At 34.4% G+C, this 18,804-nt stretch overlaps 1 protein-coding gene across 4 annotated transcripts in view; it reads left to right on the forward strand.

Annotated features, from left to right (window-relative positions):
* The first annotated feature begins 227 nt into the window (after nt 1–227).
* MAP3K7 (mitogen-activated protein kinase kinase kinase 7) overlaps nt 228–18,804 on the forward strand; it is a 75,600-nt gene continuing 57,023 nt past the window's right edge. For 3 of the 4 annotated variants that reach the window (XM_074310284.1, XM_074310285.1, XM_074310286.1), the window contains exon 1: nt 241–537. In XM_074310284.1, the coding sequence (XP_074166385.1) occupies nt 418–537 (120 nt within the window). In that variant the 5' untranslated portion in view covers nt 241–417. Of the gene's footprint in view, nt 538–18,804 lie in introns of all 4 variants that reach the window. The other variant, XM_074310283.1, reaches the window with a different exon arrangement.

Raw genomic sequence — 18,804 nt, forward strand, 5'->3', positions numbered from 1 at the left:
CGGGATCTCCCAACTAGAGAGGGGGATCTGCGACCCAACACTAGCGTCGCCTGTTCGGAAGGTCAGATTAGAAGTGCCTATCCCCGTCTGGGACTTTCTTTTCGTTTTATTGCCCCTAGGACACAGCGCGCCGGGACCAAGGAGCAAAGTCTAACCGATCCACGGCTGCCCCTTCTTCCGGTTTCTGAGCGGAACCGGAAGAGCAGGAGGCGGGTCCTCTCTTCTCCGACCGGAAAACGCAGTAGAGCCTGAGCCGGGACACGGCCTCGGCCGCTACCCCAGCCACGGCTCCCCGGGCTCCCGGGTCCCCGGACTGTCGCTGTCCGGGCTGAAGGTCGGTCCGGACGACGGCGGACGCAGATCTCCGGGGTGTCGGGGAGGCCTCCTAACGGGGCCCCCTGGCTGCCGAGAGGGATCATGTCTACAGCCTCGGCTGCCTCCTCCTCCTCCTCCTCCTCGGCGGGTGAGATGATCGAGACCCCCTCTCAGGTCCTCAACTTCGAAGAAATCGACTATAAGGAGATCGAGGTTGAAGAGGTGAGTGCCGAGCTCTTTGTCCTTCCCTGCGTGCCCTAGACGGGACTCCTTGGATCAGCCGGCTCGGCGGTCCGAGACCTGAGCTGCGGGAGAGGGACCGCTGAGGTGGCGGGCGGGGAGGGGAGTTTTCGGCCTTTGGGTCTTCGCCGCTCTCCTTTCTGCGGGAAGACTGCCCTTTTCCGTTCCCTGAATAAGTTTCCTCAGTATCGCACTGCTTTATGTCGTGATACTAGGGAATGTTAGTCCATAATCGGCTTTCTCGAACAAACTTCCTTTTCTTCTCTGTCAAGAATTTCTCCTAGGACGGTGGTCAGACGATTCCTGCGGCTTCTGGCCATTTCCCAGTGCTGCTGTTTCCTCAGGCCCGATTCTAGGAAAGATCCAGTTTAAACTTTTAAGGCAGTATTCGTACAGCAATAGGAGCCAATTTAAGTCAGTGATTTCGAGCTGAAAAGGACCTTGAGGTTATCTAATCCAAACTTGTCAGGATGTGGAAACTGAGGCCCAAAGAAATGATCAATGACTTTCCCAGAGTCATTCTAGCAATATCTAGAAATAGCAACGCTAGGGTTTGCACCAAACTGCCCTTTGACTGAAGATTCGAGAAAAAAGTCTGGAAGTAAGCTATTAATTAGTATTGTAGATTGAAGGAACCTTAAAGCCCATCTCATTTAAGCCTGTTGTTTTATGGGACTTATTTCAAGGGAGAACTTGAGCAATGATGAACTGAGAAGATGAATGATAGGAGATGATGCAGATGTAGAGTCAATATGGTTCAGATTGTTGATTTACTTTTTTTGGGGGGGGGCTGAGGCAATTGGGGTTAAGTGACTTGCCCAGGGTCACACAGCTAGGAAGTGTTAAGTGCCTGAGGTGAGATTTGAACTCAGGTCCTTGTGACTAAAGGGCTGGTGCACTCTCTACTATGCCACCTAGCTGCCCCTGTTGATTTACTTCGAGGAAGATTTAAAAATGAGTGAGGTTACCAACAGAAAAGTGATGCCTCTGATAAAAAATTTGCAGGGGAGAGGAAGAGAAATTGGGAGTTGGACTATTTTTAAACTACATTTATTACAAAGTAAACTTTTAAATTAACTCTCCAACTGTATTTGAAGTGTTTATACATTTTTTGGCTGAGAGGTAATTTAGTCTTTCTGAGGTTCTTTCCAGCTCTGTAAAACTAAGAAGGTTAAACTATAGAGATTCAAAAATCCCTCGAATGAGGCTCTTTGGTTTTACATGAATCATGTTGACTACACTTCACAAATGAATCCGTTCTGTAAGGTGAGACTTTGTTCTCTTAAATCAAACTGTTGCTTCATGGTTGAATATATAAAGGAAAAGATTACAAAGTTATGCAAAGATGCTACATCATTTAGATTTGATCCCCCTTTCTCCCCAAAAAGCTAAATTATTAGGAAACCTGAATTCATCTCTTAGTCACAGTTCTTAAGTTTTTTCTTCTGATTATTACTTTTTGTCTAGCTAAATGACATGTGATTGAAATTTTAATATATGTTAAATAAATGCAGCTTAGAAGAGAAGTAAAAGCTGATGTGTATTTTACCTACCTATCTTCATTAAAGAGATTTTTCCCCCCTTGCCAAGAGATCCTCACAGTTCTGAAAATAGTAGTTTCAGAGTAAAACAACAAATTATGTGTTAAGAAAAGATTAAAAGACAAATTTGTGGAAAGTTTTAAGGAAATCGACATTATCTGTCAACTCAACAGCTCCAAAATTTTTTTTTTTTTTAGACAAAGTACTGTTCTTGAAAAGAGTACTAACTCTTAAGTTAGAGAATCTACCCTGGCTTCAATTCCTTTTTCCATGTGTGTGAACTTAGGACAAGTCTATTAACCTCCCTGAACCCCAGTTTCTTTATCTATAAAATAAATGTATTGAGGTAGAGCACCTCTAAGGTCCCCTTACAGCTCTTAAGTATGTGATCATATGATTCTCCTGCATTAGAAGTATTTTAAAGAACCACATGTTTCCAGAGCTAACATGTTTCTAGTTCTTAAATTACATACTCAACTTTTTAACTTTATAATACTTATTCTGTAATAGTACTGTGTAGTTAGCAACAGTATACCAATGTTTATATTATCATATATGAAAGAATGTTTTTTTCCATTTTATACCTGTGAATAACGCCATGTCTCTCACATGCTATAACAAAACTGATCAGATTGTTATTTGCCAGACCAGAAAGAATCTTTATTTGGAACAAAGCATAATAAAAATATTTTATAATTCATGTTGATTGGTAAAACTCAGAGAACCTTTAAGAAGAAATAGTGCAATTTCATTGTTATTTCTTTTTTTTTTTTCAATTCATTGTTATTTTAAAGGAATTTCTTTTTTTAAATAAAAAATCAGTATCTTTTTACCTCTTTGGGGCCCACATTCTTACACTTTTGAGAAAAATGATTGTGCATCATATATAAAAATTTTAACTTTTTTTAAAAAGCACTGAAGTGTTATGTCTATGGATCAGGGCTTGTGTAAATGTCATAGTAAGTAAGTAGCAGAACTGGAATTTGTACCTAAATCTTATGACTATAAAATCTTGTATTCTGTTCTCATTACAGAATTTGTAATGAGACTTCCATAGAAAGAGAAATCATTCACAGACTGTTTTTTTTCTAAGAGTTATTCAATTTCTACTTTGTGTGCAGAAGATTATATTAGAATTAAAAGACTTGGTTTCTATTGATAAAGAGGTTACATTCTAGATGTGGAAATAAAACACATACATGAGGAACAATTGCTGAAGCTGTGCAGAACAAAGCCTTGGAAGACATCAGAGATTATCTATTTAACTTATAACTGATTGGAATCCCCTATACCATATAACCATCCATTGTCTGCTTGAAGACTACAAAAACTTTGTGAATTCCTATCACCTGAGTCAAATCTGTGACATGTCAGTCCAAAAAGCTTTCAGGTCCTTAGAAAGGACCTTCCTTTGTCTTATCTCAGTGATTGGCTGCAAGTGCATAATATAATGTAAATATTTCTGTGTTTAGTGGATTCATCATCAAAGATTATATGCATAGAGTTTTGAATTGGATTTTGAAAAAAGTGATGAAAAAGAATATGAAGGTCATTCCATGTGTAAAGCAGTTGAGGGAACATGCTGAAAGACAGTAGATGAATTTAACTAGAACCGAAGTAGACATCAACAGACTGGGCCAAGTGGTGGAGAACCTTTAATAATTTAGAATTTCTGCCTTTTGAAGCTTCCTATTGAAACCAAAGTGTGATACGTAAGTATTGAGTAGAATTTATAAATGCATATCTACCTTACATACTCTTAGAGCAGTTTAGTTTCTGAACTACAGTGAGTATTTGAAGTGATTTCAATTTATAAAGCAGCTCTAGAATATATCCTGAAGATAGCATGCCAAAGTTATAAATTCTGACACTTATTGGTATCTTAATACTTAGGAAGGGTCAGTAGAAGAATTTCTGGGTAAAATAATTTATAGTGATTATTTTTGGTTATATATTTTATAATTTATTAAAATTAAATTTACAGCTAGAGGGACTTTAAATTGGTAACTGTTGATTTCCTGTGGGGTTATAGTCTTGACAGTAATATTAATTTGGTTTTTTTAAGAAATTATGAAATAATTTTGAAAAGGTTATATCCCCTCCCCCCCAAAAAGCAAGTGTTTATATAATATCTACTTAGTCTTAAGAGATTACATAGGTTTGTCTTTGTACTAATTTAAATACTACATATAACATATGGATCAAAAGTCTTATGTATAATGAAATATATGATAAAAGTTCTACTAAAAAATTCAAAGATTAGTACAAAGTTTCACATTTGTAATATCTGAGCTGTCTTGTCAGCAGATGGCAGTTCCACTCTGCCATATGTTTATTAATAGATTTTGAAGTTCTGAAATAGTTGGAGGCCCCTAGTCTTGAACTAATAAGTGTAAGATCTTTGCTGCTGGTTCTTATTCCAGATTTCTAGCCATAGAGAAAGATAATCAAATAGCCAGTATGCCCATTCATTTACTGTATAAATAGTTTTGGACCAAACAAAACTAAAAGCTCTTGTCACTAACTGCCAAATACATATTGTTTTTCTGTAATTAAGAAGTACTTAACAAGGTATATATTTTTAAATTATTCCGGAGTGTTTTTTACACTAGAAAGAGTAAATTTATTTCAAATTTTGTTTTGTGTGCCTTTTAGTTTATGCTAGTATCTACACAGAATTATGTACATTCTGGCTATCTGTGATACTATTTTGTGGGATTGTTTTGTTCGAGCATGTATAATTAAAGTGAATCAAGAACTTGATTTATCTCAAAGAGGAGGGAATATTTTGGGGGAAAGTAAATATATTTCAGATTTTTGTGGTGATGATGACTGAATATTCAAACTAAGCATTGAAACTAACTTCTGCAGAGAGGATTTATTTATAAAAGTAATGTGTGTCAAATGTGCTCAGTTCTTTAAGCATGAAAATCAGAATCCCTTTTTTTGACACAAATTTATACTTGGGCTGGAAAGTAATCATTTACCTCTTGGCAAGATTTTTGTTATTTTAATCAGTTGTCACTAAAGTGTCAGTTTGACATTTTAAGACTATATGTGCTAACAGACTACCACATTAGAAAGAAAACTAGTATGGTCATCTGGTTTTATATTTGGCTGCGTTATTTACAAGACACTGGTACCATGTCTTTTTTAAGTCTTTTCGGGAAATAAATGGCACCCAGAGTCTAAAAATACTAATTCTTCCCCCTCCCTCCAAATTGCTATTTGAAATACTTTCCTAGAAGCATTAATTTCTCCTACACTAATCCAACATCTTTTACTAGATTACATGTCATACATCTACATTGCTGTTTGAATTAGTTCTAAATCCTGACTCTTAACACTTTATAATCTTATGCTTGTGGATTCACATCACTTAACTACTGTGAATCTCAGTTTCATTATTTATAATATATAACACTTGTATTATTTTTCATAGGATAGTTGTCAAGAAAATATGCCAGTGTTTTTTTCAATGATTTTGTTGATGACAAAGCAATTCAAAATGTTAAGACAAATTATTTTCTTCAGTTGTTTTTCCACTCTCCCAGCAAAATCACAATTGAGTCATTACTAAAGCTGTCTTGCATCAACTCATATCTAATACTTTAATAGATTTATCCAGAGATGCTATATCCTTTCCACCTTCTTCTATGCATTATCTCTAATAAAAATGTCATCTGTGGTCATTCTCTCAATGTGCCCATTCCTCCTTGTTCTGATTTCCGGGGCCAAACAAACCAAATTCTTTCTTCTGTATGATAGTCCTTCACAAACTTAAAAATGACTGCCATGTCCCTCTCTTCTCTAGGATAAACATCCTCATTTCCTTCAGTTGATTCTCATACTCTGTAATACTCTGGGCCTTTACCTTCCTGGTCAATGCCTTTTTTATGTCCTCTCTCAGTGTTCTCTTTAAAATTTGATACCCAAGATAGAGTACTATACTATCACCTTCTCTGTTGTAGACACTTTGCCTTTTTTTTTTTTTTAATGAAATTAAATATCATGTCATTTACTAATAATGAGGCTACATATGTAATGCACAACTGAACTTGCAGACGTATAAAAACTCTAGATCTTTTTTAAAAAAAACTTATTGGTGCTTTTTGTTTTCATATCACTGTTATGTTTAGATATATTATTCTTCTCCCTTGAGATTGAATACTCTTCCCTTTAAACAAGAAAAATGGTTCAGCAAAAACAATTGATATGTATATGATAATACTTACAACATCCTGTTCTCATAATCCCAATTTTTTTTTTTTTCTTCCAGAATTCCAGATCTGAGCAGGGACTGTTTTTCTTATATCTTTGCGATTTAGCACTTATTGTGTCTAGCACATACTAAGTGCTTAATAAAGCAGCTAGATGACAAGGTAGATAAAGTTCTGAAACTGGAAACAGAAAAAACTGAATTTATATCTTCCATCAATTTATCAACTAGCTGTGTGACCCTGGACAAGTCACCTAACCTGACTGCCTCAGTTTCCTTGTCTGCAAAATGGATTGCATCTGTCTCATAGGCGTGTTGTTAGGATGAAGTGAGTTTTTTAAAAGTGCTTTGCAAACCTTAAAGTTGTATATGTATGTGTGTGTGTTTGCGCGCACAAGTGTGTGTGCACATGCACATTAGCTATGATGGTGCATACTTTGTTGATTGACTGGTCTAGTGATGTACTCAAGACTAGCTAAGGAAATTATTCCAGGGCATTTATACTTTTGGAGAGGCTGAGTGAAATAATGAAAAGAATGATATTTGGAATGAGAAGATTGGATTTGAAGCTTGATTCAGAACTGTTACACTTTTTAGGCTTTATAGAAATATAATTTGTTAATATTGCCAGTTCTGTAAGCTCCATGTAGGCAAGGACCTTATGTCTTTCTAGACCTAGCACAGTGTGTACAGTAATTATGTGGTTTGCCCAGGTTTACACATCTAGTAGTGTCTGAGGCTGGATCTGAATTCAGGTCTTTCTGATTATGGAGCCAGCCTTCTACCCACTGTGCCACCTAGCTGCCTTGCTACTTAATAATTTGCTGTATTTTACTGATAAACAACTACTTCTTGAAGTATGCTAGTATTACAGTGAAATCAATATTTTAGTAATGAATTGACAATTATGACTGTATAATGTAAGTAGCTTACTAATAGAACAATTTCAAGAGCAAGTTAGAATCTGGCAGTCTGTTGAAATAAACAGAAATAGAAGAATGATGTGAATGTGGAGTGCTTTTCTGAAAAACAAATTACTAGAAAATTAAAAGCTAAGTATATACCAAAGAACACTTCATTAGAGGTACAATACAAACACAAGAATTTCAACAACATTTACTTAGCATATACTCTTATCAGGTACTATGCAAGGCAAGAAGTATACAAAAACAAAATGAAAAACAATCTTTGACCTTAAGTATCTTATTATCCTACTGGGTGCAGCAGCCTGACCAGGAATTAATGTGCACATGTACATCTGTAATACCAAATAGGAGGAACAGAAGGAGCATTCCCATAGTAGCCTATCTGTCTAATATCAATCTAAAAATTACTGCTTGCATATTTATGAATGTCTTTAAGTGTATATGTGCATGAGTATATGATGAATGAAACATCTTCTGTAATAAAGTCTTGGTAAATTAAATTAATTCTTTGAAAATCAGAATTCTTTATACTTTGGTGATTTTTAATTACTTTGGGAGTAGGGGAAAGGAGAGGAAGAAGATTGCCCATTTAACAAAGTTTTTCATGAATTCAACAAATAAATATATGTATATATGAAAAAAGGGTAGGAGGGAGAGAGAGAAGAGAACAGAAGAAGAATATGTATGTCACTGTGCTGAGTACCAAAGAAGATAGATACAAAGATAAATAAGACAAATTCTCTTTTCTCAAGGATCATCAATAGGCTATAAATTTAAATCTAGAAAGTTCTTTAAAAATCATCTGATCCAGTCTCTTCAATCCATCAGGAGGATAAAAAGTACCGGACCCTGCACAAGGTAGTGGAGAAACAAAGACAAAGCTGCAACAGGCATTGCCTTAAGATTATGTTCTTTTGGAGAAGATAATGTATACATAACTAAGAATAAACAAGACAATTTGGGAGAATGTATAGGGGAGAGGTACAGTTGTTTTGCCCAAAGTCATAGAGGTAGAAGAGAAAAGGAAAATTCAGGTTTTAAACTCGGGTCTTCTGACTTCAAATTAATTCTTTTTTCTCCTCCTAACACAATATTACTTTCTTTAGTGGCACAGCTTAGTAACCAAACTTAGACATTTTAATTCATTTTCATTAACCAATGAACAGTCTTAGAAAATTCCTTTTCTTTTCTGTTAATTTTTGTCAAAATGTATGTCTTTATTTAAAACTTTTCATTGTGAATATGTTTATTCATTTATGGATATAAATATTTATTGGTGGATAAAATAGCAAGTTAGAGTTTTTTTCTCAAATTTTCCTGTTGTGATCAACATTAGTGGTAGTATAGTGTTGATTACTTTTTAAAGTAGTCTTTATGATTTCACCATTTTCAAAAAAAAAAAAAAAAAGGCAGTTGTATATATAAATGTAGCCATTGATTCACTTACCTTTATCTTCTTTTGTGCATGTAAGTGAAATTTTCAAAAATTCATGAAATCTGCCTTTTGGCATATCCTCACATACATGTAAATAAGCAGTTAGACTTAAATCAATAAGACAGATAAACTTGTTGTTGTTGTTGTTGTTGTTGTTATAACTTTTTATTGACAGAACATATGTCTGGGTAATTTTTTACAACATTATCCCTTGCACTCACTTCTATTCCAACTTTTCCCTTCCCTCCGTCCACCCCCTCCCCTAGATGGCAAGCAGTCTAATACATGATAAATATGTTATAGTATATCTTAGATATAATATATGTGTGCAGAACCGAACAGTTCTTTTGTTGCACAGGAAGAATTGGATTCAGAAGGTAAAATAACCTGGGGAAAAAAAAACAAGAATGCAAACAGTTCACACTCATTTCCCAATGTTCCTTTTCTGGGTATAGCTGATTCTGTCCATCATTGATTAATTGGAACTGAATTAGATCTTCTCTTTGTCGAAGATATCCACTTCCATCAGGATACATCCTCATACAGTATTGTTGTTGAAGTGTATAATGATCTCCTGGTTCTGCTCATTTCACTCAGCATCAGTTCATGTAAGTCTCTCCAAGCCTCTCTGTATTCATCCTGCTGGTCACTTCTTACAGAAAAATAATATTCCATAACATTCATGTACCATAATTTATTCAGCCATTCTCCAATTGATGGGCATCCAATCATTTTCCAGTTTCTAGCCACCACAAAAAAGGGCTGCCACAAACATTTTGGCACATACAGTTTCCTTTCCCTTCTTTAGTATCTCTTTGGGATATAAGCCCAGTAATAACACTCTTGGATCAAAGGGTATGCACGGCTTGGTAACTTTTTGGGCATAATTCCAGATTGCTCTCCAGAATGGTTGGATTCATTCACAACTCTAGCAACAATGCATCAGTGTCCCAGTTTTTCCGCATCCCCTTCCAACATTCATCATTATTTCTTCCTGTCATCTTAGCCAATCTGACAGGTGTGTAGTGGTATCTCAGAGTTGTCTTAATTTGCGTTTCTCTGATCAATAGTGATTTGGAACACTCTTTCACATGAGTGGAAATAGTTTCAATTTCATCATCTGAAAATTGTTCATATCCTTTGACCATTTATGAATTGGAGAATGTCTTGATTTCTTATAAATTAGAGTCAATTCTCTATATATAATTTTGGAAATGAGGCCTTCAGATAAACTATTCTTTAAAAGATCTATTATTGTAATTGCTTACACTAATAATTCACTATCTCGAAATTGATGAAAGATTCAAAATGATGTGAAAACTAAATATGTTAAATATATTTCCTTTGTTTGACACATTATTTTAAGTTCCTAAAGCTTACTAGTATGACCAGCTTCTAACTAGTAGGAGGGGAGAATAATTACTCCTGATGTTATCAGAATTAACCCACTTCAAAACCATACACACAAATTCTGCCAGTATTTAAATCAAATTCAGTGTTTTATGATAAATATGTTTAAATTGATGTGATCAGTGCCTCCAGCATACCAAATAGTAACCCTACTCCATGCCCTAACAGAAATCCTTAATAAATTGATTGGGGGAGGGGGGATTCAACCTTTTTTTTTTTTTTAATCTCTGAATTTATCTAGATTTGTTTTCAAAAGCCATTGCAGCTTTATAGAATCTAGCAGACCTTGCATCTCTGACATAGCTTTTAAAAACCTAGGTTCATTAATATACCGTGATAAGAAATCAGCAAAATATATAGGACTTTTTTGTTGGTAATGCTATTAAGAAAGATTATCTCAGTGATTTAGTATAGACTCAGGTTGGGGAAAAAATTGTTCAATATGCTTATTAAATATGTTACATATATTTAAGATGCTTTATTCTTTTCAACATATCCTTCCTTATTTTTAATTACTAAAAAATATTAAAATTCTTATTTAATGGCAATTTAGTCTTCAGTAAACATTTTGTGAAGTGGATACAAAAGAAAAATCTTTAGATTTGTATAGTTACTATGTAACTGGTATGTACCCACCAGGTAAGGAAGAAACACCAGAGAAATCGATCTCCTTCCTTGGAATATTCAGTCTAATTAGGGGAACCAAGTGTACCACTTAAATTGAGTAGGTAATATAACAAATGTGTGATGATATGATCCAGAAAATATGAACTTGTAAAATTAAGAGTGTAACTGATAAAACATGATAGTGAGAGAAGCTTTTACAAAAACTAAGGATCTTTTTTGTCTTATATCCCAAGAAGTATGATCCAACAGAGAAGGATACCAGAGATCAGAATGAGAAACAGCAAGAAAATTGGACTAAAAGATTCTTGGAAGACAGAAAGGAAACCATCTAGCTGGGAAATAACTAGAGATTAGGTAGAGGAATGTTATTGGGGGAGGAGTAGAGGGTTGGTTAGTTGATGAAGGACTTTGAATGCTTGGTTGAAGAATTTAGATTAGATCCAGTAGACAGGAGCCACTGTATGTTCTTGAAAGAGGGAATGATGTCATTCAACAGTTTATGAAAGATGATCCCAGAGTTATACGCTAAATGAACTGAAGGGAGGAAAATGGAGAAAGGAAGGCCAGCAAAAGATTCTTATTTCTTATGTAACATTTTATTTTAGGTATAGTTGGAAATATTATTTTGGATTTTAACAATATGACATTTAAATTTTATGTTATTGATCAAGGTGTGAACTTTATCAACTGACAAATATATCTTAGATACAGAGGCATAACAGGTTCAACTCAAGATATCCTTACTATACAGATTTTTTTTTAATATTTAAAGACAAAAATCTCATCTATAAAAACCAGGTTATTTTTTTCTTTATCAAATTGAAAGCTGTTCTTCTAACAAAATATTTAACTTTAAGATCTCCAAATTGGAATTTTCTCTAGTGATTAACTCCTTTCCTCCTGTATGTAATTTGGTACACAGGATGGAAGCTTTAGAATCTTTAAAACTTTCCATGACTTAATTGTGAGCATCAGAATCTCAAAGAACCCCTTCATGCATGGAATGAAATAAAATTGACCTTTTTACATACAATCTTTTATAGCACTATAATTTCATCTATAAAGACCACTTTATTACCGTGAATTACAATGACTTCCCTTTCCTCCACCTCATAGACTAAGCCACAGTAACAAAGAAGCATAGTTAAGCAAAATAAATCAATATATAGTCCATATTGACAGTGAATGTTTTATTCTTCACCTACAATCCATTGTTTCTCTGCTAAGAGGAAGGAGGTATGTTTCTCTGTCAGTCTTTTGAAGTCAGATAATTAGTTACTGCATTGATCAGTGTATTGATGTCTGCCATTGTTATTTTATTTCCTGATATTATGGTTCTGTAAATTGTTGTAGTTCTGTTTACTCTATCTTTTTTTCATCATAAACCACCATTTTTTTTAGGTATCCCTCAATTGATTGGTAGCCAATTTGCTTCCAGCTCAAAGATGCCACTGTAAATCTTTTTGTATGTATGTAACTTTCCCCTTAATTTTTAGTCTCCTTGTAGTTTTTCCTTAATAGTGGTGTCACTGAATCTGAGTATAAAAAGTCCAGTAACTTCTCTAGTATAATTCCTAATTGTTTTCCAGAAGAGTTGGATAGTTTATAAATTGATCAACTCTCCTTTAATGTCTGTCTTCCCACAGACCCTCTAACATTTTCATTTTCATTTGATAGTTGTGAAGTAAAATTTCAGCCATATTCATTTACTTTCTTAGTAATTTTGAAGGATTCTTTCATATTGTTAAGTTTTCATTTCTTTTTTAGAACTAACATCTTTAGACCACTTTGCTATTAGAGAGTGGCTTTTATTTTAATATATCTCTATTAAAATAAAGGATCCTTAAAATTTAATATATTCTTTCTTAAGAAATTGAGCAAAATTTGATGAATTATAAAAACCTAGGTACACATTCAATTTTTGTTGACCTTAAACTATTTCCAGATACTACTTCATTGACTTTTCTTTTCTGTGGAAGAAAAATTTTGATACCCTTTGTGGTGTCTCCCATTCACAGCTGTATTACCTACCTTTAACTATCAGTTTACATTTTGGGGGGGAGGAATCTAAGTGCCTTCTGACTCTTCTTTTTTTATCTGAGATCATCCTATTCTACTGCTTGTCCTGAGTTTCCTCCTGTATTAGTTGAAATACTTATTCAACACCAAAACCTCCAATATGCCTTCTTATGATTAAATAGATGGAAAAGGGGAAACCATATTCAGGTTGATTCACTGTAATTCTCTTTCAGTCAGAGAGAGCTTACTTGCTTTCTATGCCACTCTTGTTTTGTTCTTCCCTCTTTTTAACAGTTTTCAGTTAATACAGCTAGGTGATTTCCAGGTTTCTCTTCTAGTTTCTATCACCTGGCTTTCTGCCACACAAATGACTGGTTTATAATTACAAATAGCTCTTATCCATGCACAAACACATTTGTACATTGTATGTAACTTTTAAGTATTACCTAATGGTTTGTGGTTTTTGTTTTTGTTTTTGATCACTGTTTAAATTAATTGCTTGTTTTTTCTTCACTACTTGACACTCATGGGGTTAAGTATCACATTTCTAAAACACATATGCCTGTAAAAGTAGAATGTATATCATGTATTTAATTAATTTATTAATGTATTTAATTTAAAAACAAAAGCAAAAAAATATGATCCAGAAATCCTTTATCCAAATATCCATAGATACTTTTACCAAAATGAAGAAAGCTTAATTGTGACATTCCTCCCACATTTTACCAAAGTAGCAATTGGATGGGTAACTTTTAAAAATTAAAATATCTATAGAAACATTTGGGAAATTAGTCTGTTTTAGAAACATTTTACCTAAATAGGCCAAAGACTTCAATTCCAGAATAAATTCCACTTCTCTTATGTTATGAAGATCTTTTTCTTGTGGACTTGTAAAAGATACTTCCTATCATATTACTATTGGAGACTTTTTCATAGAACCATAGAATTTCCTATTTGGGAGGAATCCTAATGTCAACTTAATCTTACCTCTATCCAAAGAACAGTCTGCACTGTGATACACAAAAAAAACCTATTCATTTGCTTGATGACCTCTGATGACATAGAATTCCCCTACTTATCAAAGCAGTACCTTTAACTCTTAAGTAGCTTTAATTATTAAGACTATTTTCCATATATTGGACCCACATTTGCCTCTTCCTCTGTTTTACCAAAGCTGGTCCCATTGTGATCCTGGGGAGAAGGGGGGAAATCATTTTCTTCAACTGTAAAAATAGGGATGATATAACACCATTTTTTTCAGAGTTGTTGTGAAGATAGAATGAAATATATGTTGTAAAGATAGAATGAAATGCTCAGTACATATAATAGGCACTTAGTAAGTTTTTGTTTCCTTCCTTATTTCCCTTCCAAGCAATTTCATTACAATTTCATGGTAGACCATGAAGCAATCTTGGTGAAGCCATGGCAGTTCTTTGCAATGTTTTGGTTTGGTTTTGGATATTCATATTGATTAATCATTTCTTTAGTACTCTCTATAATTTTCCCAATAATAGAAGTCAAGGTCACTGGCTATAGTTTACAAATTTCATTTTCTTTTTTACTTGAAAATCATGTATTCTGCCCTTTTCCTGTCCTCTCTCATTGTCGGAAACCTTTAGTTGTCATATCAGTTTAGCAATCACACCCATAAGTTCTTTAAGTACCTAATTCATATATGCCAGGTTATTTTACTTCATCAAGAGTTATCAAGTGCTCTCTTATTGTTTCTTCACTTCTCTTGAGAATCAACTCCTGGTTAGTCATTTTTGTTCTGTTTTTCCAGAGAAAAGAAGCAAACAGAAAATAAATATAAGCTCCTGACTTTTAAGGGAGGGAGTTTAGAAGTCATCCTCACCAACCGCCTTTTTTTGCAAAGGAGAAACTAGGAAGATTATGTGACTTACTCAGGATCTTACAAGTAAGCAGTACAGCTGTGATTTAAATGCCAAAAATTTCTGAGAAGAGATTCTTCATGTGGTTTTATTCTTATATGTCTATGTGATTTAGATAATGGAGTGGTTTGCCATTTCTTTCTCCTGTGGATTAAGGCAAACAGGTTAAATAACTTATTCAGAGTCACACAGCTAGTGTCTGAAGCAGCATAGAACTCAGGTCTACCTAACTGGAAACCCAGTACTCTATCCACTGAACCACCTACCTGCCTTGCATCAAATATTAATCACCTTCAAAGTGATCCTTACTGTCTTATGAAACAATATGATAACAATAATGCTTAACGTATGATATATCATCTATACATATATTAGTGAGATTTTTAACAAAGGTTTTTAATGCCAGTCTAAGTGGTTAAGATACCCAGGATGGCTCTGTGGAAGAGAGAGTGTTTGAGCTGGGCTTCAGTGGAGAGAAATAAATTCTTGCCCAGTGGCCATTCACTTCTCTCCACTGAAACCCAACTAAAATGTTATCTCCTTCACAGAGCTTTTCCTGATACCTTAACTACTTAGACATTGGCTTTAGAATGAATCTTCTCATTCCTTGTTGATTATAATCTCCTTAAGGGGAAATTTGATACCTTAATTGTTTTTGTAGCTGGGTGGGATATTTAATAAGTATGGGGAAATATTGAATATAGACTTACTCTTATCCATTTTATTTTTGCTTTTTAATAGTTTTCATTTCTGTAATCACATTTTCTGGCATCTCCAAATTCTGAGAATATATCCTATTTGAATTCTTTAGCTTCTTCCTATAAATTGATTCATTCAGAAGAGATTTTTAATATTTATTGTGTCATTGACACCTTGTTTGACTTTGGCAGTCTGGGGAAGCTTATGGATTCATTCCTAGAATAATATTTTAAATGTAGAAAATTAAAAGATGGGATTACAAAGAAAACCAATTTAGTTGAAATACAGTTATCAAAATGGTTGGGTTGTTGATGTTTTTAAGTTTTAGACTCCAGGTTAAGAAATTCTGGTTTCTTAAAAAATTAAGAAACAATAAGAAAAAAGATATTAAATAAAAACACATTAAAGCTTTATATATTAGATTTCAAAATGTATATGCCTATGAGAATTTTTGTCTGCCTACTCTAAGCAGTTCTAGTATAATAAAGACTAATATGCTTACTTTCAGCAAAATTTTGATTTGTACAAAGCAAATTCCTAGCTTTTAATGACAATTTAGACTCAATTTCCAGTTGTGCTTAAAAATAGGAAAGTGTTATCCAAGACGAGGAATTGTTTGCTTGGCCAGGGGATTCATTTTATATTTTTGAGTTTGTTCTAAAAACAAGTTTCTTATGCCCAAAGGAATGTCAAACTGTGCATACCCTTTGATCCAGCAGTGTTTCTATTGGGCTTGTATTCCAAAGAGATCATAGAGCAAGGAAAAGGACCCACATGTGCAAAAAATGTTTATTGTAGTTCTTTTTAAAGTGGCAAGAAACTGAGTGGATATCTATGAGTTGGAGAATGGCTGAATGTTATAGAAAATTATTGTTCTATAAGAAATGATCAGCAGGATGATTTCAGAGAGAGGTCTGGAGAGACTTGCATGAACTGATGCTAAGTGAAATGAGCAGAACCAGGAGATCATTATATACAGCAACATCAAGATTATACAATGATCAATTTTGATGGACATGCCTCTTGTCAAGAATGAGGTGATTCAGACAGTTCCAGTGATATTGTGATGAAGAAAGCCATCTACACCCAGACAGGGGACAGTGGGAACTGAATGTGAACCACAGTATAGTATTTTCATTCTTTTTGTTGTTGTTTGCTTGCATTTTGATTTCTTTCTCATTCCTTTTCCATTTGGATCTGATTTTTATTGTGCAACATGATATTTATGGAAATATTTATAGAGGAATTGCATATGTTTAATATATATTGGATCACTTGCCAACTAGGGAAGGGGGAAAGGGAGAGAAGGAAGAGAAAAAAATTAGGGTTGTGTAAGGGTGAATGTCAAAAATTATTCATGTATATATTTTGAAAATAAAAAGCCTCAAGGGATATGAACAGACAGTTTTCAAATGATGAAATTGAAACTATTTCCATTCATATGAAAGAGTGTTCCAAATCACTATTGATCAGAGAAATGCAAATTAAGACAACTCTGAGATACCACTGCACACCTGTCAGATAACAGGAAAAAATAATGATGAGTGTTGGAGGGGATGCGGAAAAATTGGGATACTGAAGCATTGTTGGTAGAGTTGTGAACGAATCCAACCATTCTGGAAAGCAATCTGGAATTATGCCCAAAAAGTTATCAAACTGTGCATACCCTTTCATCCAACAGTGTTATTACTGGGCTTATATCCCAAAGAGATACTAAAGAAGGGAAAGGGACCTGTATGTGCCAAAATGTGGCAGCCCTTTTTGTGGTGGCTAGAAACTGGAAAATGATTGGATGGCCATCAATTGGAGAATGGCTGAATAAATTATGGTACATGAATGTTATGGAATATTATTTTTCTGTAAGAAGTGACCAGCAGGATGAATACAGAGAGGCTTGGAGAGACTTACATGAACTGATGCTGAGTGAAATGAACAGAACCAGGAGATCATTATACACTTCAACAACAATACTGTATGAGTATGTATTCTGATGGAAGTGGTTATCTTCGACAAAGAGAAGATCTAATTCAGTTCCAATTGATCAATGGTGGACAGAATCAGCTACACCCAGAGAAGGAACACTGGGAATGAGTATAAACTGTTTGCATTTTTGTTTTTTTTCCCAGGTTATTTTACCTTTTGAATCCAATTCTTCCTGTGCAACAAGAGAACTGTTCGGTTCTACACACATATATTGTATCTAAGATATACTATAACATATTTAACATGTATAAGACTGCTTGCCATCTAGGGGAGGGGGTGGAGGGAGGGAAGGGAAAAATCAGAACAGAAGTGAGTGCAAGGGATAATGTTGTAAAAAATTACTCAGGCATATGTTCTGTCGATAAAAAGGTATAATAATAATAATCAAATAATAAATATAAAGAAAAGAAAAAGTCATAATTAAAAAATAAAAACATGTTCCTAATTTTTAAATTAAGCAATTGAATTACTCCCCTATTTCTGTTACCTGTTAAGGGTACCATTATCTTTTTAGTATCCTGTTAAGGGACAGGTCAATTCTCTGAGAGCCTCCTTAGCTGTGAATCATGACATTTGAAGGAGTTGCAAAGCTGCCTTTGCTGACACAGGTGTTGCAAACTTGGAATGAGATAAATTGGAGGCAGAGGGAAGAGGAAAGAGGTCAGACAATACCAGAGAGGTCAGAGAACAGCAACTGCCTCTCAGTCTTCTTGTATCATCCTCTCACAAGAGGAGATCCATTCTTCAGATCTGGGTTGGATCTCCAGCAGCCACTGTTAGGTGGCTCCTGTGTGTTCCAACAGCTCCCATTAGTACAAAAGTATCCCAGATTGAAAATCTCAGAATCATCTTTAATACCATTCTTTCCCCCATTCTCTTTTTTCCAGTAAGCCTATAAATTTTACCTTTAAAATATCTCATTGAAATACAAATTAAAACAACTCTGAGGTACTATCTCACATTTATTAGATTAGCTAATATGACCAAAAAAAATTATTGATATTGGAGGGGATGTGGGAATGGTTAAACAAGCTGTGGTAGGTGATTGTAATGAGATATTATTGTGCTATTAGAAATGACAAGTAGGATATCATCAGAAAAACCTGGAAAAACTGGTATGAACTTTGCATTAGCAAAGTGAAGTGAACAGAACCAAGAAAACAATGAACACAATAATTGCAATATTGTATGATGAACTGCAAATGATTGAGCTATTCTTAGCCCTAGAGTTATCTAAGACAGTTCCATAGGACTAATTATAAAGTATATAACTGCTGCTAGAGAAAGAATTTATATTATTTGAATTCAAACTGAACTGGAATGATTTACCATTTTTTTCTTCAGTGGATTAAGGCAAACAGGTTAAGTGATTTGCCCGGAGTCACACAGCTAGTGTCAGAAGCTGCATAGAACTCAGGTTTGCCTATGTTTTTCATTTTTTCATTCTTTTTATTTTATTTGAGTCTTGTACAAAATACAATGTTTTACATGATTGCAC

The sequence above is a fragment of the Sminthopsis crassicaudata genome, chromosome 4 (genome assembly GCF_048593235.1).
Source record: "Sminthopsis crassicaudata isolate SCR6 chromosome 4, ASM4859323v1, whole genome shotgun sequence".
NCBI classification, from domain to species: domain Eukaryota; kingdom Metazoa; phylum Chordata; class Mammalia; order Dasyuromorphia; family Dasyuridae; genus Sminthopsis; species Sminthopsis crassicaudata.